The 23,292-nt window shown below is 41.6% G+C and overlaps 1 protein-coding gene and 1 long non-coding RNA gene across 2 annotated transcripts in view; both read right to left on the bottom strand.

Moving 5' to 3' along the window:
* chn1 (chimerin 1) overlaps nucleotides 1–6,816 on the bottom strand; it is a 47,417-nt gene extending 40,601 nt beyond the window's left edge. The window contains exons 1-3 of the mRNA XM_052565938.1: nucleotides 6,451–6,816; nucleotides 4,002–4,040; nucleotides 3,662–3,717 (exon numbers count right to left, since the gene is read on the bottom strand). Of these exons, the coding sequence (XP_052421898.1) occupies nucleotides 3,662–3,717; nucleotides 4,002–4,040; nucleotides 6,451–6,469 (114 nt within the window). The 5' untranslated portion in view covers nucleotides 6,470–6,816. The remainder of the gene's footprint in view (nucleotides 1–3,661; nucleotides 3,718–4,001; nucleotides 4,041–6,450) is intronic.
* Nucleotides 6,817–11,529: 4,713 nt separating this feature from the next.
* LOC127965242 (uncharacterized) lies at nucleotides 11,530–13,900 on the bottom strand. Its single transcript, XR_008155268.1, has 6 exons — nucleotides 13,586–13,900; nucleotides 13,310–13,490; nucleotides 12,890–13,136; nucleotides 12,635–12,806; nucleotides 12,336–12,485; nucleotides 11,530–12,191 (listed from the first exon to the last, which is right to left on the bottom strand). It is a non-coding gene; the product is annotated as an uncharacterized LOC127965242 (long non-coding RNA).
* Nucleotides 13,901–23,292: the final 9,392 nt, after the last annotated feature.

Here is a 23,292-nt window from a genome sequence, read left to right as displayed (position 1 = left end):
ATTAAGAAAAAATAAATTCTGATCCCTATACTGGGGGTGAAAGTTTATAGTTAAGTCACTGAATTATTCATTCAATCCAATTGTCCATCATTTGAATATAAAAAAATGGTGTATTAAATGTATATTTTAAATACATATATAAAATATATTAAAATGTTTAATTATTCATCCAAATTAAGCAATTTTAAATAGACTGCAGCAATTAATATTTAATATAAAAAAAGAAAAGAAAAAAAGAATCACGATTCTTAGTTTATCCAGAATCATGTGGCTCTACGGTGTTCTGAAGATGAACGAAGCTATTAACGGATTGGAACAACATTAATAATTAATGACAAAAAAAAAAAATGAATGGATTAACCCTTTAAGTTTATTGTTTTAATAATGGTTAGTGTGCATTTCATACCCAAGCAGGATGGATTGGCCACAGATTCAATCATAATTAACAAAAATCTCTGTAGGACTCCACAGGAACACAGAACGGCAGAGAGAAGACACACTGAGCTCATGAAGCAACAATTCATTCATACACACACGCACCCACACACACAACCTTTTTTGGTTTACGGGGACACAGGAAGTGTCCTCATAAACCATGTTTATGTTAGTACCCATGTCATTATAGACATTAGACACATCTGTGTTATAAACCATATATATCAGAACACATACACACACACAGACACACACAAGCAAGTATTGTTTTAAAATTGTTGGTTAATGTTATTAACAATGTTAACTGGTTCCTAAAATCTAGGTCCTGAATAGGGATGTCAACAATTAATTGATGTTCGTTTGATTGTGGATAAGAGACTCAATCGATTAACCTGTTTAGTATTGGTCTGCGTGCGACTCATGTGCAGAACACGTGCGAGCGGCTGTGAGTGACACTGACGGTATATAAAAGCATCATCATTCATTCAAAATGTACAAATGAACCTTTAATGTGATTTAAACTTTGAAGTACATTAAAATAGAAACGACACAAAGATCTTCAACATGGAACTGTTCATGTGTCATGTGTTTTGCTCCGTAAATAACCCATGATTTACCTGAATTGAAGGAACAAATTAATTAATTCGAACAAATTCTTAATTCATGAAAAAATGGGACGCGTTAAGGAATTGATGAAAAATGGGACGTGTTAAAGAAAATGCATATCCTATGTAAGTAATAGGCTTAAAATAAAAATAACAGTGTGTTTTGATTTAAAAATGTCGCAGCGCCAGAAACAATTTTTTTTAACGTCTCAGCTGTTCAATCGTGCTGACGATTCATGTGCACACATCCCACATATTCTAGCAATTCAGACTTACATCGCAGTCTGTTCATTAGCAAAAACAAATACAGATAACCAAACATATAAAAGGTCAGTTTAAATAGACATCAGTATACCGATTCAACCTGCTGTTATGCCAAAGACGTTTTTGCTCATGTGAAGAGGATGATCTTTTCCGTCTATATGTGAATGCATGTACAAGTACAAGCCTAGTTTACATTATAAATAATAGTTTAACATTCAAATACACTGCGAATATGGAAACATTCAGATTTATGCAGAATGAGACGTGAGGAATAACCCCCAAATCTAGACAAACCCACGCCGGCTAAAAATTATTTCTTCATTTGATCAAATGATCATAATCATATTTATTTTATAATCCTGCTAATAGCATTTTATTCAAACTAAACCCCCTTTAATTCAGGTGAGAAAGCATTTTTTTTGAGTGGGTTTTGCACATCCGGTCATACCAGTGACTGCTGCAATAGATGCATTTTTAACGATTAATCAATTAATCGATCGTTAATTTAAACAACGGAAATTGACATCACTAGTCCTGAGGCAAACGCACTATTTGTCATCAAGACTCTTGATAAAACGTACACCCAGATGAAGTGAAGTGTCCAGTGAGTTGTGTGCAGATTGTGTGTGTGTGTGTGTGTGTTTGAGGACTCTGGTCACTGATTTGCATGCTCTGAATGCTTAAATAAAATAAAAAACAGCGGGGCCTTTTGAAGGGGATTAGAGAGGGTTAAACCTCTTGCCACAATAACCCTCCACCCTGCGGCGGGGCGATGCGCTTTACAGGAGCAGATAAGTGTCCAGCAGCCCAGAGCAAGAAACACTCCAGAACCAATCCTTAAGAAGCCCTAGAGATAAAGATGAAGAGCAGCGTGCATCTGTTTAATGTTAATCCACCGTTAATTAATACGCCGTCAGTCGTCTGGGGCGGGGCGAGGCGAGGGGGCCACGTCTGGGGCTCAAATACCTGCTGAATCGTGCTAACAGCAGGAGACCCCCGTCCCACCGTCAGCAGATCAACATCTTATTAAAGCTCCCTCCACAGACACCGACGTCTGCATCTTTAGAGAGTCACGCCAGCGGATGCTTACTGGCAGAAACATGTTCTTTATCATCAAAATACATGGAGCACGACCACACTGACAGATTTAGAGCCATGTTTTGGTCATGTTTTTGTGAGCTGCATGTAAAAGCACAGCACTGAGTGGATTATTGTCTGCTTCCAGTACAAGCCTAACAGTAAAGATGACATTTAGCGGTCCATGCTGTTTCCTTGGATTACAGGTAATGCTGTAAATACAGTAATGTTTCTTGCACAAAGTAATCATTTCTCTTCTTAAGACCTCAACAATATATTATCAATCTTTTTTTTTTTGTTCCGTGATATGCTTCTTTTTTTCTTTTTTTTTTGTCAGAAACGTGTTGTCTTGCATTTTATGAATCACCAAGGACAATGGTTTCAGCTAAAATCTTCTTTACTGATCAAATAAATATAAAAAGTCATCGTGGATGGTCTGAGGGTGACTAAACTAACAGATCATTTTCATCTTTGGGCGAATGATATTTTTAATTCTGACTAATATCATCACTACTGATATGATCACCAACATATTATAACTCGCTGATATCATTGTCAAATAATCTACCAGACAGCAGCTAATAAAGAGCATCAGATTTCACAAGAAATGTTTATCTATCGTGATAAAACACCTGCAGATGGTGAAAGGGGAAGCGCATGAGTCAAAATGTTTGCGCTGGGCCGCAGGCAGTATCCTCCACAAACACAAGATTATCATGATACAGATGAATAATTCAAAAGCACCATCTCTCTTCTCAGGCTCCTTAATTACTGCCACTAATATCAGCCGGACTAATGGAGCAGATTCTGCATCTCGCCTCTGGAGGTTACTGCAAGTCTAGACCATCATGCAATTAAGAGATGCATTTGTAATTCAGTGAAGACGGGCGACCTACATTACATCCCGGCCCAAATTAAAACATTTACCATGCATAAAAATAAATCAATCAATCAACAAACTATACGAACTGAGGGATATTACTGAACGAAATAGCACAGGACATTGTCGAGCCAGGCGTTAAGATTAGAGGAGACAATCTTGACAGTACTGAGCCTGCAGGTTACTGTTCATAGTCATGCATGTTGTAGTTTATTGCTTCAGGGTTTGCTTGGAGGCTCAGAAAAACAGAATTCAGATTCTCAAGTCATGGTTTGTCTTTTTAGAGACATCTGTAAAGCTAAAAATGTTAATGCATGCATTTGTTAAAAGCTGTTTATTGTTGTGAAGAGCCTACTGAAGCTACATGTGATGGTAAAGGCAGTCTCACTCACTCACTCACCTCAGACACACAGGTGACTCTGCGAGGATGTGGCGCCTCCTGCTGGAGCTGGTACACTATTACCACAAAACACCACCAACATCTCAGGACGACAACATATTCCAGCTCACATACACAACTATGGTATGCAACTATTTTACAATTACATAGATGCAATCTAAATCCATATTTCTATATTATATATGGCTTCTTTTTTCTGTTAATATGTGGTTAAGTGAAAAAAACTGTCCTGACCCAATCATTTACTTCTCTGGAAGGATGTGCACATGTGAAATGTTTCTGCACACTAGTTGTTACAATAAATACTTTTATATGTTGCTGTAATGAGATGTACACTTACAGTAGGATTTCCACACAGGCGGTCTGTACTCATCGTTATCTAAGAGAAATAAGAAGAAATACACATTCAAATGCATGAAAACGACTCGTTGTGTATCTTATGAATACCCTGTTTCCTGACAGTGCCTAGACAATAACATTAACATTTGAGCAGCTTGACCTTGACTGCATTTCTTCATTATTTGAAGGTCATGTAAAGCCTGAGTAAACATCAGCATGAACCTCACACATCTGTTTCGTTAAAGAGCTCTCTCTTTTTTTCATTTTAGTTAAACTTTTTTGGATTACTATCCCGATTATTGCTATTCTATTGCTTTTGATTTACAAGGCAAGTCACAGATGATCTAAATGAAACATTTATCAAACATTTTATTATGAAAAAATACAGCAAAAATAGTAATAATATTACAGTTTAAAATAAGGGTTTTCTGTTTTTATATATTTTAAGATACATTTCATTTCTGCTGAATTTTCATCATTAAATCAGCGTGAATGATTTCTGGAGGATGATGGGAAATGATGACAAAAATCAGCTTCGCCAACACAAATAAATTATATTGTACATTATAGTTTAACTCTATTTTGTTTAAATAAATCAAGTAAATGCAGCCTTTGTGAGCAAAAGAGATGCCTTCAAAAAAAATTATATATATATATATATGTAGCTACTCCACACTTCTGAACAATAACATAATGCACAATCTGAAGAAACAACATTTTCTTTCTGCAAACTCATTCAGAAACATGATTTAAGTTTATATATCCTGTCCAAATGTTTATTTATTTATATATATTTATTTATTTATATATATTTATTTATTTATATATATATATATATATATATATATATATATATCCTTTTGTTCATTTTTATTTTATAAATTTTGGAAACTGTAGTGAAAATGTAGTGACGTTGCTTATTTAGAGAGTAATTCCTTATATTATTATGCTATATGACCACTAGCGAGATTCATTTTTTTGTAATGCCAAACATGAAACACAGAAACATCTGTTAAAATAACTATACTAAAAAAGGAAGGACTATATGATATGCTGTGCATTATATTAATAACCAAATTTAACCAAAAATAAAAACTAAATATGCAATATATGAAAATATATTATTTTGCACAGGGGTGATTCTGCATGAATTTGTTGAAAGCAGAGTGTTAAACGGAGAGCAAGATGTTACTGGTTCTTCAGAGAGCTCATTATAGATGAATGCTGGAAGCTCTTGATGAACAATAGAGCACAGGAGAGAGAGAGAGAGAGAGAGAGAGAGAGAGAATACTGCGCTCCTAACTCACTCTCACTCTCTCGGAGGAAAGGGCCTCGGACTGCTTCCTCTTCCTTTCACAGAAACATCCAAAATAGAAAAAACAACACCCCTTCTATTGTGTTCCCCACAGAAGGTACATCCAAGCGTGAAGCATCTGAATTCATTCGAGGCATCTGAGAAGAGCAGTGTGAGTCTGGCAGTGATGGAGAAGTGTTTAACACCATCACTTACTCCTGGTTATCTGCGTATGATTCAGCACTGTATTAATAGAGCAGCGCTGCTTCCTCATCCAGAGAGAAGAGAACACACATTTCTTCTCCATGACTTCAACAAGTGTTTGAGGCGTATGCTGTCCGGCTCAGACCGTCACATGCTCAGGGGTAAATTTGTAGCAATAGCCAAAAATACACGGTGTATGGGTTTAAAATGATCGATTTTTCTTTCTTGCCAAAAATCATTAAGAAAATAAGTGGACATCATGTTCCATGAATATATTTTGTACATTTCCTACCATAAATATATAAAAACTTATTTGATTTGATTAATAATATGCATTGCTTAGAATTTCATTTGTACAACTTTAAAGATGATTTTCTTAATATTTAAATTTTTTTTTTGTTTGCAACCTCAGATTCCAGATTTTCAAATAGTTGCATCTCAAACAAACCACACATTAGTGGAAAATGCAGTTTTCAGATGTTGTATACATCTTATTTGAAAAGAATTGGCCCTAAAGACCAGAAGTAAGGTTTAAGCTTAAATTGTATAGGTAAAAGTGTTCATTTAAATGCGTTTCTGATCATTTTGAACTAACTTCGGGAGTGTATTAATGTTCTTGCAGCAACAAATGATCATTTTCGTCTTTAATAATGATGTACCTGTTGCGATGAAGGACGGTCTGCACTGCAGTATTATAACGAGCTCTTCACCAAAGCAAACACAAACAAGAGAAGAAGCTGCTCGTCCGTCATAACGTCAGAGCACACAAACAAACCGCAGGATGAAGTCATGCTGAAGTTATTCTGAACACATCAGCTCTTTGTGAAGCGGCTGTGCACACGCGTTAACATAGAAACACTGTTCAATTTGACTGATCGTTGCATCTCTCTATGTTTTGCGATCTGTTGTCATCTAAAGTCGTAATAAAAGCGGTGTATTGAGATGGACTCACCAAACACAAGGAGGGCCATCGCAGTCAGTGATCCAGGCGCACAAAGCTTTGAACAACACACTCCTTATCTCCTGACATCCACAGCTACTCCATGAGCAGCGAGTGTGATCCTGTGACAAACAGCCGTATATCCTGCAGGAGAAGAGCCTCGTGCGCTGGGACGCGAGGCGAGGTGAGGTGACCCGGGACCGGTGGCTGCTCTGAGCTCTGATTCACTGATTCACTGATCTCACTCCTCACATCCCCGCACCGAAGTCGCCATCTTTTGAGACCACGTGACCTGATCCACACACGCACACGCGCGCGCGCTCCTCAGGGATGGAAGGCAGCCTCCTCGTGGCGCGTTACCGTGGAGACGCCCTCTGTGACGTCATGATGCGCAGAGACACCTCTACAGCTTTAGGTGTGCTAACTCGGCTTGAATAAACATACAGAGTAAGCATAACTATTGATAAATGAATAAGAAGTGTGTCGTCATTTTTATATAGAGAGAAGCTACACAATTTACATTCACAAACAGCTTTAAATAGTGTCTTTTCAAAGTTGATAGTCGGCGATGCAGTGTTGTATCTGATATTTAATTTTGTTCCTACTTATTTGGACATATTTGGACAGAATAATGCTCATTTCACACAAACACACACACACACACACACACACACACACACACAGTGCTGGGTAGGTTACTAAGATTGTACTTTAACATTTTTTTGCATATGTACTTTTAAAGGTAGGCTAGATGTTACAGTGCTGCAAACCTGCAAACATTGCAAAGCAGCATGCAAAGATTTATTCCGTGCATTCATATTTTGCACTTATGTGTAAGAGACAGAACTGTCTTAAAAAATGCATGTCTCAGTATGCATTCCTCAAACAATATTATTATATTGCTCAGTTGGCCACGGGATCCCAAAGCACCCTTTGAAGCCCTGCAAAAGCGTGTAACTCTCATGGTTTAAAGTAAAACAAACTCCCCCAGATATATGTTCCCCAGATGGTGGGGTCGCCCTGAACTGACAGAAGTTTAAGTGAGTACACACGCTAACAGGAAGCGCACACAATAGCCACCCATCGGTTCTGCTCAGGAGACATGAGCCCCTGACACTGCATTTATTGTGCAGCTCTCATTTCCTGCCCTTGAATAAATCTACTTTGAATATGACAAGACTAAAAAGATGTGCAAGGTGTGTCATGCTTTGCATGAATTTTTTTTTTATTTTTGGTTCTTCTTCTGGAAATTGATTATTTATAAAGTATGTTAAGGACCTTGTGATGATAATATATTTTAATTTGCTTGTCATTAAATCATCATCTAATTACCAATAGAAATTAATAAGAAGTAAGGACAACTAACTAAAGGTTGAGAAAATATTGGTCTCATAGCTGCGTTCACAATGCAGTTTAAACTAGTGTATTTCTAGTTGATTCCCTTAAATTATTCAGTCTAAAATGAGTCTAAAAGCAGTATAGCCTAAACATACTTGTGACTCAGATAAAACCATGGGTTTGACATGTATAGCCATGACTGGAAAACTGAGTCTCCTCAGACTGAAGATGCTCTCAACCAAAAACATTGAAAGGTCAGTACATTCACACTGTTTAGTCCATCCCAGTCTCACCAGGATAAAGTTCACACCTGAAAAAACCTGAGTGAGCACACGCACACACACACACACAAACACACACACACACACACACACACACACACACACACACACACACACACACACACACACACACACACACACACACACACAGCAGGGGGAGCCCAAGTAACAATGTCTGACTCTACAAATCGGTCTTCCGACTTGATTTCTTTAAACCATTCAGCTCAAATGCTTAAACACAAGTGCTGGTCATATAATTAGAATATCATCAAAAAGTTTATCTATTTCACTAATTCCATTCAAAAAGTGAAACTTGTATATTATATTCATTCATTACACACAGACTGATATATTTAAAAAGTTTATTTCTTTTAATTTTGATGATTATACATTTACTCATTTAGCTGACGATTTTATCCAAAGTGACTTACAATTGCTATATATGTCAGAGGTCGCACGCCGCTGGAGCAACTGGGGGTTAAGTGTCTTGCTCAGGGACACAGTGGATTTGAACCCAGGTCTCTCACACCAAAGGCATTGTGTCTTATCCACTGCGCCAACACCTCCCCAGCTAAATGAGTAAATGTAAAAGTATGAGCATGTACAGCACTCAATACTTAGCTGGGGCTCCTTTAGCCTGAATTACTGCATCAATGTGGCGTGGCATGGAGTCGATCAGTCTGTGGCACTGCTCAGGTGTTATGAGAGACCAGGCTGCTCTGATAGTGGCCTTCAGCTCTTCTGCATGCTTGGGTCTGGCATATCGCATCTTCCTCTTCCCAGTACCCCATAGATTTTCTATGGGGTTAAGGTCAGGTGAGTTTGCTGGCCAATTAAGAACAGGGATACCATGGTCCTTAAACCAGGTACTGGAAGTCCTGTTGGTCATAAAGTTGGTCAGGAGCAGGAAGCATGAAGTGCTCTAAAACTTCCTGGTATATGGCTGTGTTGACCTTTGACCTCAGAAAACACAGTGGACCAACACAAGCAGATGACATGGCACCCCAAACCATCACTGACTGTGGAAACTTTACATTGGACCTCAAGCAACGTGGATTGTGTGCCTCTCCTCTCTTCTTCCAGACTCTGGGTCTCTGATTTCCAAAGAAAATGCTACATTTACATTCATCAGAGAACATAACTTTAGACCATTTAGCAGCAGTCCAGTCCTTTTTGAAGCGAGACGCTTCTGAAGCTGTCTGTTGTTCAAGAGTGGCTTGACACAAGGAATGTGAAGCTGAAACCCATGTCTTACATACGTCTGTGTGTAGTGGTTCTTGAAGCACTGACTCCAGCTGCAGTCCACTCTTTGTGAATCTCCCCCACATTTTTTATGGGTTTTGTTTCACAATACTCTCCAGGGTGCGGTTATCCCTATCGCTTGTACACTTTTTTTCGACCACATCTTTTTCCTTCCCTTTGCCTCTCTATCAATGTGCTTGGACACAGAGCTCTGTGAACAGCCAGCCTCTTTTGCAATGACCTTTTGTGTCTTGCCCTCCTTGTGCAATGAGTCAATGGTCATCAACTGCCAAGTCAGCAGTCTTCCCCATGATTGTGTAGCCTTCAGAACTAGACTGAGAGACCATTTAGGGTGTACTCACACTGCCAGTTTGAACCATGCCCGAGTGCGTTTGACCACCAAAGCGGCTGTGGACCAAACAACACAAAATTATCCACAAAGAAAACAGAGCGATGCACTCCATTGTGTTCATAGAGCGCCGCTCTTCCTGTTTATCCCGAAACCGTCGCACCATAATGACGTAAGCGTGCTCCGGCACGAATGCTGAAACCCTATATGTGAGTGCAGGCCAGAAGGGGAGTGGGGAGGGGGGACAATCGTACTCGGGTCCGGTTCATGGCAACCGTGCCTAGTGTGAGTACACCCTTAAAGACTATTGCAGGTGTTTTGAGTTAATTAGCTGATTAGAGTGTGGCACCAGGTGTCTTCAATATTGAACCTTTTCACAATATTCCAATTCTCTGAGATATTGAATTTGGGATTTAATTGTCAGTTATAATCATCAAAATTAAAAGAAATAAACATTTTAAATATATCAGTCTGTGTGTAATGAATGAATATAATGTACAAGTTTCACATTTTGAATGGAATTAGTGAAATAAACTTTTCGATGATACTCTAATTATATGACCAGCACCAGTATAACACAAACCACACCAATTCTATATTAAACAATCTTTTAACATTATAATCAGCCTTCTACAGTTTTGAATTGTTTCATAAAAACCTCTGGTAACATATAGCAAATATTACGTAAAGGAAAACTTCTGAACAAATAATTAAGGCACTGCCAAATGAATCTAATACTACTTCACTTGAATTTAAAAAAGCTCAATATAACGAAACTGACATGAAGTGTGTTATTAGTCATTAAGTCATAACAAGCACTCATATAGGACTTAATCTGTTAAATGTCTGTTAGTTGGTTGCTAACTTATCTTAGCAATATCTCAAGATCGGGTTACCAAGCCAATTTCAGACTATTGAGCTAACGCTGACTAAATAGCTAACAATAGCGAACCATGCTAAGTAAATTTTTAAAGGGGTGGTGAAATGCTCATTTTCACTCAATCTCCTGTTAACATTGAGTACCTATAGAGTAGTACTGCATCCTTCATATCTCCTAAAAGTCTTTAGTTAGTTTTAGTTTTGTTATATTTATTAGAGAAAGATAGTCTGTATCGATTTTGTCTGAAAAACAGGAGCGGCTGGAGGCGTGACATGTGGGCGGAGCTAAAGAATCACCTTGAGAGCTGGAAGCTGTGACATTACCGTGAGGGAAAAAAAAAAACATCCAATAGAACCCATGACTAACAGTCAGATTCAGCCGTACATTTATGATCCAGAATCAGATCCAGAGGCTGAAACTGAACAAGAGCAGCAGCAGCAACAACTACAGCAGGACGTCTCTATGTGGTATGTATTGAAACTGTATATATTTGCTTAGCGGTTTTGGAAAATGACTAAGTTCCACTTTATGTCATGTTTTTTTTTTCTTTTCTTTAAAGGTGTACTTGCGGGAAGTGCAGTTTGATGCCAACTGAGCCGGAAAACATTTGCTGCCAAGAAACAGAACCGGTTATTTCTTGCAATGCATTATAATGTGTAAAGTTGTTTTTTTTTATAAGACTTAATATGATATCATACAATTAGCTTACTAAGTGCACTTTAGCAATGTCTTCTTAAAATATTTTACACATTATTCCTTCACCTTCGTTTATAAACTTTTGGGATCATTATATAACATTTTAGGTATTATCCAACCAGTGTAGTGCTGTAATAGGATGTAATTACATGCATGCATAGTCCCTATGATATCTCATCATATAATTAAAATTGCAATTAATGACAATGTAAACTACATAGGTTTTTTTTAAGGTAAGGAGACGGTTGACTCAGGTGCCAACCTCTATACAGTGTATGACAGAACATCCAGGACTTTATGCAAACTGCCTAAATGTCTATACACTTCAGAACATAAATAACATTTACAGAGCTGACTATGGCCCACTTAGAAGGAGAAGAGAGGAGGAGTGAGTAATTATGAAAAAAGATCTCAGATTTTATCATTATGCAATAATACAGATAAAAAAACAATAAACTTTGTAAATTGTGTTTATTTATCTAGCAAGGTGCGCATTGTAATAAAATAAATTTAAATATCAATAATTGGAAAAAATTATTTGCAGGGACATATAAAAATATGGCATACAAATGTACAAGAAGTATTTGTTGAACATAATACAAAATGCTACATTACTGACTATGTAACAATCCCACCACTCTGCCAGACGTTTCAGGTATCTTGCCTATCGTAGTTTTGACAGCTGGTGCTGGGATATTTTGGCAGACATGTGCGCGTGGTCACTCCATCGTGTGTTGTCCTCCGGATTCGGCAAGAGTTTCCTGAGGCTGGGGGGAACTATGTTGGCTACCGGCCACCGCTGGATTGAACCTAGACTCGTGTCTAGCAGTGAGATCCTCCTGTGTCGGCCTGTCAAACTGTTCTGATAGGGAATCTGGAATGGGTACTTTTTGTAGTTCCTCAACATAATAGGCAGGGTCTTCAAACACCTCTACAAACACCAGTCTCATCAGATCTTTGACGTATCCTGCCATAAAAAAAAACTCTTATTTACTATTATTTGTTTGTTGTACTATTTCTAAACACTTGTCACACTTTTTGGAAGTACTGTTATATTTTATTTTATATATTACATACTTGTATTTATTAAAAAAAAGTTTTATGAACAAACCAAAAGTAGGCTCTGTCTCCACTGACTTCACAATTGGTTGCCCCTTCTTAGATTTTGGATACATTATTCGATAGACAGCTTCGCCTTCCGAGTTCATTGCCTGTTCACGATCAGCATTCTCGTTAAAATGCATTCTAGGCAAGATACAGCCTAGAAAGATAAAGTGAAAAGTAAAAAAAAAAAAAAAAAAAAAGTACTAACAAGCACATGTACACGGTTGAAAATAAGGTGATATATGCATTTATATTTTTTTTGTCTCGACAACACTGGGTGGTGTAAAGTATTAGAACAATTATTACCTGCACAGCATTCCAATAAAAGGAAAAACAACATTCTTGGGGGCGAATCTCAGAATGACACTGTGGAATGCCTCAAGAGCTGAAGTTTGATGTTGGTGGCTCAGCTTCTCCACATCGCGGATAACTCTCTTGTTCATGAGCAGCTTCTCCACTTTATACAGGACCATGGTACCTATTAGAACAGAAATGGAGAAAGATAAACATACTGACATGTATACCCATAGTAGGTTTGTTTTTGAAATTACAGTCTCAAACCTGGTTTGAACCATTTACTAGGGTCTCTGGTCACTCTGTCTGCATGAGCGCACTTGGGGAATACTGGATCTTCATGAATGTGGACATTCTGAATGTGATTACAAACTCTTCCACTTAGCAACTTTCTCTGGTCCTTCTGTGGAAGACATGGCTGACCAGTAGATGTGATTTTTTATACCCACCAACCAGTTTCGCAGCACTTGGCAGTCTTTGTTTCTTGACAATTTGTCTAATATTTTAGATAGCCCTGGAAATGCAAGAAGTCAAAAAGAGAAATAAAATGAAAATCATAAGCTAACTAGAAACAAAATCAATAGCTTGAAATGAATGTCAATAATTACTTGAAAATGTCCAATAATTGGTAAAAGAATTCAAATACATTTCTAGAGTAATATACAAATAATTTTGACTTCCATTTACCCTTCTCGAGGTGCCAAACATCATAGTACTGTTGGATCTCTCTCTCCCGCAGATATTTCTGCACCTGGGTGTGGCGATCAGTCACAATGTAATCTACTTGTAACTGGTTGGACTCTAGATGATCCAGACCTCTTCTGAGTCCTTCCTTCTCCATGTGTGCACTGCCTCCAACTTCATTGCTCTTTAAAAAAAAAAAAAAATCGAAATCACCTTACCAAATGCAAAGTCACATAAAAAAAACATGAAGCATTACTAAATACTGCAAGAGAAATTTACCTGTATTAGTTGAATGTCCAGAATTGTATTGCTGTCAAGATGCAATAAAGTATAGCTGCCATATTTGGCAGAATGTCCTAGATATAGAAAACATTTGTAAGTTAATACAATACTCTGCCAAACCAAAAATATGTAGATTTACATTAGTATGATGACAAAGTATTGCCAACATAGAATGCATATTATTTAAAAAAATCACCTGGATAATCAGCACGCATATCACCACAAAAAAAAAAAATGTGCACATAATAATCCTAAAATACCTTATGCATTTGAATAAATGATCCACCAGTGAAATACACTGCTGCTGACATTTGCAGGTTTCCAACTGGGGTGCTTTCACAGGCTGGCTCTGCCATTTTTTGGTATATTGACAGTGTTCGCAGACCTGACAGAATGACACAAATGTCCCAAGCCGACGTCGCTGTACATTGCAGTTATTTTTGCAAAAAGGACATGTTTTAAAAAGCTCTCTGAGACAGCTTTCAGAAACAATGTACTTTGCATCGGTGTAATCAACCTCAAGAGATGTCCATCCCACTAGAAGTAATGGAAAAGTATGGAATATCAATGATAAATTAAAAACAAGCTTAATTCAAGTTCAAGTTCAAGTCTGCTTTATTGTCAATTTCCACATGTACAGTACATACATACAGAGAATCGAAATTGCGTTACTCTCAGACCCCGGTGCATACAGATAACATTAACATTAAAGCCTAAAAAAAACAACTAGATCAAATATAAAATGTAGATACAATTATACAATAAGGGAATTATAAAAAAAGACATATAATAAAAATAAAAGTTAAAAATAAAGTTAAATAAAGCAGCGCAAGGTAAATGACAGATATAGTGCAAATCAATGAAGTGAACAACAGTGCAGTTAAAAGATTTTTTAGTGCAAAAAAATCACTTATTAAAAATATCTTAAGTCTGATTAAAGTGACAAGTGACCAAGAGCAGTTATTTAACTGACTGATGAGGTAGTTCCATGCCGAATGAGGTAGTGAGCGGTGAGTGAGCAGACCAATGCTGCACAAGTGACTCGTGCATGTCCTGCAAACTGAGGAGAGCCAGAGCCCCACCCCCCATCATGTACACATTCTACAGAGGCACCATCGAGAGCATCCTGACGCCTCTGCATCACAATGAATATCAATGTACATTTGAACAACATTACCTTGTTTCAGAAGGCTCTGCAACAGAGTCACCAGGCTCATATGAGGAATCTAGAGTTTGTTGAATTTCTGATAAATTTGTGGGAATCTCTTCCACATCCAGCAATTCTGTCTTCGGCATTTTAACTGGTGTTGGACCGAGTCCAGATGTTGATGCCTTTATTGGTGTAGATGACATATGCCTCCATGTTTCAACCGGTGTTGTCTCAGTACTAACACTTGTAAAGGCAACGGTTGCCTGTGTGCCTGACAGAGTAAAAAATTTGATTTGATTTAGGTACACCTTCATATATAAAACAGTGCCTTTAAAATGATCTATAAGGTAAAGTAGGAACCGTTTCACACTATATACATACCTTTGCTGCGTAACTGTGTGGCAGCTGTCTTTTGAGATGGAAAAAGAGTACACTAAATTCCTATAAATTGCATTAGTGGTTTGGCTTGCACTTCAGCAGACACAGTTGTTTTACGTTCTCTTTGACATTCCGTGTGCTTGACAGAAAGAAAGTCCTGGCTGGTAGGAACATATACTAAGTACTAAGGGCTCGTTCATACAGAATGCGTTTTTGCTTAGAAAAACGTGAGATGGGCAGTGAAAAGGGGGAAAACACAAGGTCTCGAGAGTTTTTTTAAAGTAGAAATTATTTTAATTTGAGCGCAGTGTTTTTAGAACACCATGTCATGCGCTACTTTTACAACATTTGTGTGTGTTTACTCGTGGTTTATGAGGACATGAATTGATTTATGGATCATTGTATGTGAGTTATCAGTACACAAGCGGAACCGTTTTGCACATCAGACTAATATTTTCTTAGAAAAACTATGGAATAGTAGCGCATTTCAATGAAGAAGCGCTTTGTGATTTATTATTAAATAATTCATTTATTTTTCATTTACATTTTTTCACACGCATTGTGTATTGTTGTTTGGAGTGGTTTAACAATAAACAAACAGAAACCTAAAGTGGCCAGCTAAACAAATCCATTTTTAATATAAACACACACACCATACATCGCATGTTGTTTACTTGATGTGCTTACGCGCTGATAGCGAAGTTAACAACACAGAGATATTTGAAGCAGTTTTACTCACCGCCTGCGGTTCCAACACACGATCGTGACCCTTTTTCGTTGGGACTGCATTATCCTTAAGAAATAAACGATGAGCAAATCCTGCGTCAAACTGGACCTTGTTTGTAAAACAAGCATCTGTAAAAATAAACTCCATCCAGGGGTCCCTTAATGCTGTTTCTCTTTTGGTAATCTGTGCAGGGTTGTCTTGCCCTGGCAACCAAAAACACATTTCTTTTTTGACTTTTCGCGACGCTCTCGCTCTGATCAGTGAATGTCTGTGCTCTAAGTGCTCTGCATTTACCATAGACGGCATTTACTGGGAGCTGTGCGCTCTTCCGGCAGAAGTGCCCTTAGGACCCATATAAGGAAATTCCGCTCCATCTAAGGTCACACAGACCCATACCATAGACCAGACCAGGAACAACTGCATAGACAGTAAAAGAAATGGACACAGCGACCCCATTTGAACTCAATTGAGACAACTGAAGTCCATTTTTAGCTTTTTTTTAGCACTTCCGTTTCTGACCCGCAGACTCAAACTAAGCTTGATGACGTCAACAAACTGTCTGACAGATGTAAATCTTCTAAGTGGCTGTGCGTGCAAACTGCCATCGTTAATCTGGCAGAGACAGTGAGCTTGAGCGGGGAGTTCTTTGTCATGAGTGAGCAGGAGTAAGTATTCTGATTAATTATTTTGTATAGTATTTTAAAATGTAACGCCAGTACGCCATATTAAGTTAATTGCCTGCGAGCTTCTCCTCCTGTCTTTACGGTCATGCGACAGAGAGTCGAGTGGTTATGACTCAGTCGTTAGCATATTTAAAAAAAAAAAAAAACTGTTTCTACGGTGCCATAATGTAACATAGAAGGTAACGGAGCCCTTTATACATTGTCATGTATCTTTAGAAATAAATAATGGACAAACGGAGTCTTTAAACGCCTCAGATGTAAAGTTATTCGCTGTCAAAGTGACGCCAAAATGAATGGGAGTCAATGGGAATGCTAACGCAAGTGAAGTTCCCTATCATAGGTCACTTCGATGCTGCGGTGACGTCACCACGTATGGGAACACCTCTGGTGTGACGAATGTCTGAAGCCCTATACCATCCCGCCAATCCTATTGGCCAAATGGCGCATAGCACCACCCTGCGCATGCGCGAGCATGATATACCTGGGTGCAGCGCGCCATTTCGCTCAGATTTCATTCCTTCAGGAATAGCGAATCATCTGTGCCCTATCGTCTCGCGTTCTCCAGCGATCTCTTCGAGCAGTGTTAACTCCTCTTCGCGGACGCGATGAGCTTTCGAAAATGTAAGGAGCCATGTACCAGGTACATCACGGCGGGGGACACTCATGACAGGTGCGTAGTATGTCTTGGTTTACATCACGCACAGGCGGCGCTTAGCGGCCTTTCTTCCTGTCCCCATTGTGATGGCCTGCGGCTCAGAGTGCTGCGCTCCAGGGTGGAAGTTTTCTCTAATGTCGCCCTCGAGTCTAACCCCCGTCAGGTCACCTCTGCGACTGCCGAGGCACCGCACGAGGCGAGGGCCTGGGGTGACACGTGCGACATGGATTTTGTGGACAGCGCAGCGCTGGAATATTCTCCACATCGCTCGCTCTCCCCTACCCTGCTGCAGAATAAAACTTATACTGAGCCCGTCGTCTTCTCTAATGAGGATTTACTTCCCACACCGGAGGCATGCACCGCCATCTCCTTCGGTTGTGGACGCTATGACGACGATGTTTTATCCACCGCGGCCTCGGGGTCTGAGGACTTCGCGACCGACACTAGCCCTCTTCCTCCTAGCGGACAGGAGAGGCGTGTCTCCCCCTCCTACAGTGAGCTGTTGGATGTGGTTTCTCGTGCGGTGGGTAAATTGGGGCTAGACTGGGAGGTTGACAAGGCCGAGGCCCAACCTTCTTCCAAGCTGGACGACCGTTTTTTAACTAGTCGGACACCTACACAGCCCCGGAGGCCTTTGCCTTTTTTCCCGGACCTCCACCAGGAGGTTTCGAGGTCCTGGAAACAGCCATTTTCGGCTCGGATTACTAACGCCGCGGCCGCGGATTTCGCCACCGTTTCTGATATGGCGAACCATGGCTATACTATGATGCCCCCGGTGGAAGAGACTCTCGCCGAACACCTTGCGCCTAGTTCGGCCGCGGCTTGGAAGTCTCGCCCCCTTCTTCCTTCGAAGGCGTGTCGAGTCACGTCTAGTTTGGTGGGTAAATCCTACATGGCGGCTGGTCAGGCGGCTGCGTCGCTCCACTCTATGGCGGTCCTTCAGGCCTACCAGGCGGAGTTATTGAAGGAATTGGATGAAGGTGAGGGCATCACACCGGAGGCAGTTAAAGAACTGCGTAGAGCTACGGATTTGGCGCTACGCGCTACCAAACATACCGCTCGTGCAGTGGGCCGTACTATGGCCGGTTTGATTTCGGTTGAGCGCCACCTCTGGCTTAATCTCACCGATATTAAGGAGAAGGATAAATCTTTCCTTATGGATGCCCCTGTCTCCAGGGATGGATTGTTCGGTGAGGCTGTCACGTCAGTAGTGGAGAAGTTCAGGGCAGCGAAACAACAATCAGCCGCTTTCCGCCAGCTGATTCCCCGCAGACCCAGGGAGGTCGAACGCCGGCAAGCGCCCGCGCGTTCTCGCTCAACCTCCTCTCACCGCCAGCGAGCAGCCTCTCGAGAGGAACCTACACCCATGGCGCCTCCTCGTAAGGACTGGGGCCCTAGGGTTTTTCCTCCGGCGCACCAGCGTCAACGTAAGCGTTTGAACCTGACCTCGACGGCTAAAGCCTCTCGTTCTCGGGTGCCGAATAGCAGCTCCTGATCTTTCTGCTGCTTGCCAGGGACTGTGCCCTCCGCTAGAGAGCGCTGTCGGACCGCTTTCGCGCATCCCACACTCTCATTGCAGTCCCCTTGCTCAAACATTGATTGTCTCGCCGCTAACAGCGCCTCGAGCAACATTGGATCGAGCTGTAATGACAGACGCTCCCTCAGACACTCTGCGCAATCCTGCTTTCGGAGTTCGAGGTACGACTCAAGGACCCTACACAAACGGCCCGTTTATGACGGCTCACACAGCCGCCGCTTTTTCGCTAGCGGCAGAGCCCGATGTTCCATCTGTTGGCCTAATTCCTGCCGTGGACACGCTTCAGGATTATACTCAACGGAACGCAACGACTCCGGCGCATACGCTTCCCCGGTGCACGAACACCACGGGTTTTTCGTGTCCGGTCGTTTTAACGCGTATGACGGCGTTGCTGGGAGCGGAAGCTTTGAAACCGTTAATATTGTTTCGGGCCGCGTGGGAACGCTTGCCCGGCATTCCTCAATGGGTGTTACGCACGGTTTGTCACGGATACACTATTCAGTTTCGGAAAGGCCCGCCTCCTTTCCGCGGAATTCTTCCCACTACGGTGAAGTCTACGGAAATGGCGGTGCTGCGACAAGAAATGTCAGCTCTGCTGAGCAAAGGGGCTATAGAAGAAGTACACCCCTCTCAGATGGAGACAGGTTTTTACAGCCGTTATTTCGTGGTACCGAAAAAAGACGGCGGGTTACGACCCATTCTGGATTTACGCCGTCTGAATCTTGCACTCAGACCGAGCAAATTCAAGATGTTGACGGTGAAAAATATTCTGTCTCAGATCCGACCAAGCGATTGGTTTATTACGATCGATCTGAAGGATGCGTATTTCCATATTCAGATCGTCAAGAGACACAGGAAGTTCCTCAGATTCGCTTTAGAGGGCAAAGCGTATCAGTACCGCGTTCTTCCCTTTGGCTTGGCTTTAGCGCCCCGTACGTTCTCAAAGTGCATGGACGCAGCTCTGGCCCCGTTGCGGCTCCAGGGCGTTCGTGTGTTGAACTATTTGGACGATTGGCTGGTGATAGCGCAATCGCGGACTCAAGCACACTCTCACCGAGATCTTGTGCTGAATCATTTAAACAGCCTGGGCTTACGAACAAATTTCAAGAAGAGTGTTTTAACTCCCTCTCAACGGATAACTTTTCTTGGAATAGATCTGGACTCTCGCGCGATGACAGCGAAGCTTTCTCTCCCGCGCGCTCAGTCGATTGCGTCATGCGTGCGGCACTTCAAAGCAGGTCGCACGGTGACGGTGAGATTGTGCCTCAGGCTCTTGGGTCTAATGGCAGCAGCATCCCCCGTGATTCGTCTGGGATTGCTTCAAATGCGCCCTTTTCAGTGGTGGACGAAAAGGCGGAATATTTCACCCCGTTGTCTCCCGCATCGCACGATTTCGGTGACACGGCGGTGTGTGATGTCGCTGAAAATTTGGATGTCAACCGAATTTCTCCTGTCAGGAGTTCGATTGGGAATTTATGCTTTCCGAGAGACTGTCACGACGGACGCGTCTTTGACTGGTTGGGGAGCTGTGTGTCGAGGGCGACCAGCCCACGGAGTGTGGACAGCGGCTCAGCGCGGCTGGCATATAAACAGACTGGAATTACTGGCAGTTTTTCTGGCTCTCCAGTATTTCTCGGATCTGCTGATCGGCCGTCATGTGCTACTCAGATCAGACAACACAGCGGTTGTGTCTTATCTGAACCATCAAGGAGGATTGCGCTCTCGCCCCCTGTGCAGGCTGGCGAGGCGTGTTCTTCTGTGGTCTCGGGACAAGTTTCTCTCGATCCGGGCCATTCATGTCCCCGGACGATTGAATTTCGGAGCGGATCTGCTATCCAGACAGGCTCTGGAACAGGGAGAATGGCGATTACACCCCCAGACGGTGGATCTTTTATGGCGGATATTCGGCAAAGCGAAAGTGGATTTATTCGCATCGAGCATGACTACGCATTGCCCGCTATGGTTCTCCCTACGCTCCCCATCGCCCCTGGGCGTGGATGCGTTAGCTCACAGCTGGCCCAAGACCAGTCTGTATGCTTTTCCTCCGATTCGTTTGATCCCAGCGGTATTATGCAGATTACGCCGGGACAGAGTGGAACAGCTGCTGCTGGTGGCTCCGCGATGGCACACGCAGCCGTGGTTTGCGGATCTGATCAGTCTGCTAGCGGGCTCTCCGTGGGAGATTCCCATCAGACAGGATTTATTATCACAAGCACAGGGGCTGATTTGGCACCCGAGGCCAGATCTGTGGAAACTGTGGGCGTGGCCACTGAGCGGAGTGCGTTAGTATGTCCCGGTCTTTCTGCTGAAACTACTGAGACTATATTGAGTTCTAGAGCAGCTTCTACGAGACGCTTATATGCTTTCAAGTGGAGACTGTTTACAGCCTGGTGTGGTAATCATAATGTGGATCCAGTTTACTGCCCAGTGGCTTCAGTGCTGGAGTTCCTCCAGGAGCGTTTCTCGGATGGCGTTACACCAGCCACTTTAAAGGTTTACGTGGCAGCCATTTCAGCTTACCACGAATGCATAGGCGGTGCCTCTGTGGGGCGTCATCCATTAGTTTCTCGTTTCATACAGGGTGCGCGACGGCTGAGGCCTTTCCGCCCTGTGCGAGTTCCTTCATGGGATTTATCCATTGTGTTGTTAGGTTTATCAGGGCATCCGTTTGAGCCCTTGGAGACCGTATCGGATAAAATCCTGACATTGAAGACACTTCTTCTCATGGCTTTATCCTCCCTCAAGAGAGTTGGGGATTTACAGGCTCTTTCTGTTTCACCCTCATGCATGGAATTTGCACCAGGCTCTGTGAAGGTGCTGCTGCGGCCCAGGCCTAACTATGTTCCTAAGGTCGCATCTAACCCTTTTCGCTTTCAGCAAGTGGTTCTGGAAGCTTTTTCGCCTGCCGAGGCCGGGTCAGGAGATCTAAGTCTTTGCCCTGTGAGAGCTTTAAAGACTTATGTGGATCGCACAGCTCCTTGGCGTGGTTCTGACCAGCTGTTTGTCTGCTTTGGACATAAAAGTAAGGGCCATGCAGTTACAAAACAGCGCATGTCCCATTGGCTGGTGGAGGCGATTTCTTTGGCCTATGAGGCGCGCGGACTCGCTTCGCCCTTAGGGGTTAAGGCTCATTCCACTCGAGCTGTAGCTTCTTCTCAAGCTTTTCTCAGTGGCTCTTCTATGGATGATATCTGTGCTGCGGCAGGATGGTCCTCACCGAGCACTTTTATCAAATCCTACAGTCTGGATGTGAGGATGGCCCCTGGCTCCCGGGTTCTCTCCGCTTGAGCAGTTGCTTCCTCGGATCTCAGTTATCAGGTACGTCAGGCGTTTTGGTATATCGTTCCCATACGTGGTGACGTCACCGCAGCATCGAAGTGACCTATGATAGGGAACATCTCGGTTACGTATGTAACCTTGGTTCCCTGAATAGGGAACGAGATGCTGCGGTTCTGGCCGTTCCGTACCTTGATAACTCTTCATCTTCAGTCATGAAATCTGAGCGAAATGGCGCGCTGCACCCAGGTATATCATGCTCGCGCATGCGCAGGGTGGTGCTATGCGCCATTTGGCCAATAGGATTGGCGGGATGGTATAGGGCTTCAGACATTCGTCACACCAGAGGTGTTCCCATACGTGGTGACGTCACCGCAGCATCTCGTTCCCTATTCAGGGAACCAAGGTTACATACGTAACCGAGATGTTCTGCTACAAGATGGCGGCACGCGGCCGACTTCAACTTCCGGTCGACTTCCTTTTTTTTTTTTTTTTTTTTTATTGAACAACAAAGACAAAACAAAATATACATCTGCAATGGCATTAGCAGAAGTAGATAAATGCCCGGTCGACTTCCTTGCCGCCTGACCTATACTCGAAAAAAACTTTCCGAAACTTGTGACAAACCGGAAGGAGTATTTTTGTCCCAAAAATACTCCTTCCGGTTTGTCAGAAGTTTCGGGAAGTTTTTTTCTTCAAACGTACAACTTAATTTTTGAAACTTTGTCCATGTTTAGCATGGGAATCCAACTCTTTAACAGTGTAAAAAACTCAGTATGCATGAAATAGCATTTCACCCCCCCTTTAATGATTATTGTTGGCGTTACGCCCATTTAAGAATCTTGCCAGCATTACTGTTAAAACCTGTTAATTGTCACCCCGCCTACGTTGACTATACTATATTACAATCAAATCTTGACAAACTATATATCGTTGGAAAGGTCTAAAACTCCCAAATACATATTTTACCAATATGTTTTGTTAAAAATTATGTAGCAAAAGTAATAGATGAATTTATGACAAGAGTGCACCCTAAGAAATCTACATTACAAAAGGAGCTTTGACCTTTGTTTAAAAAAAAGACTTCCTCGTTGCCTTTTTCTCTATCACATTTTAGAAATTATGAGAAGTTATATATCACTTGAAAACATAAAATCTCAAAATTCATCCTTCAAACCCCATTTTAAAATCAGAAATTGCATTACCATGTAAATGGCACATCAAAATCATGTTACAAAATGTTTTCAGTCATGAATTATAAAAATTTAGGTTTGTATCATGCACATTCAAGTCTATCT

Source organism: Carassius gibelio, chromosome B9 (assembly GCF_023724105.1).
Source record: "Carassius gibelio isolate Cgi1373 ecotype wild population from Czech Republic chromosome B9, carGib1.2-hapl.c, whole genome shotgun sequence".
NCBI lineage: Eukaryota > Metazoa > Chordata > Actinopteri > Cypriniformes > Cyprinidae > Carassius > Carassius gibelio.
This window is presented reverse-complemented; position numbering and strand designations above follow the sequence as displayed.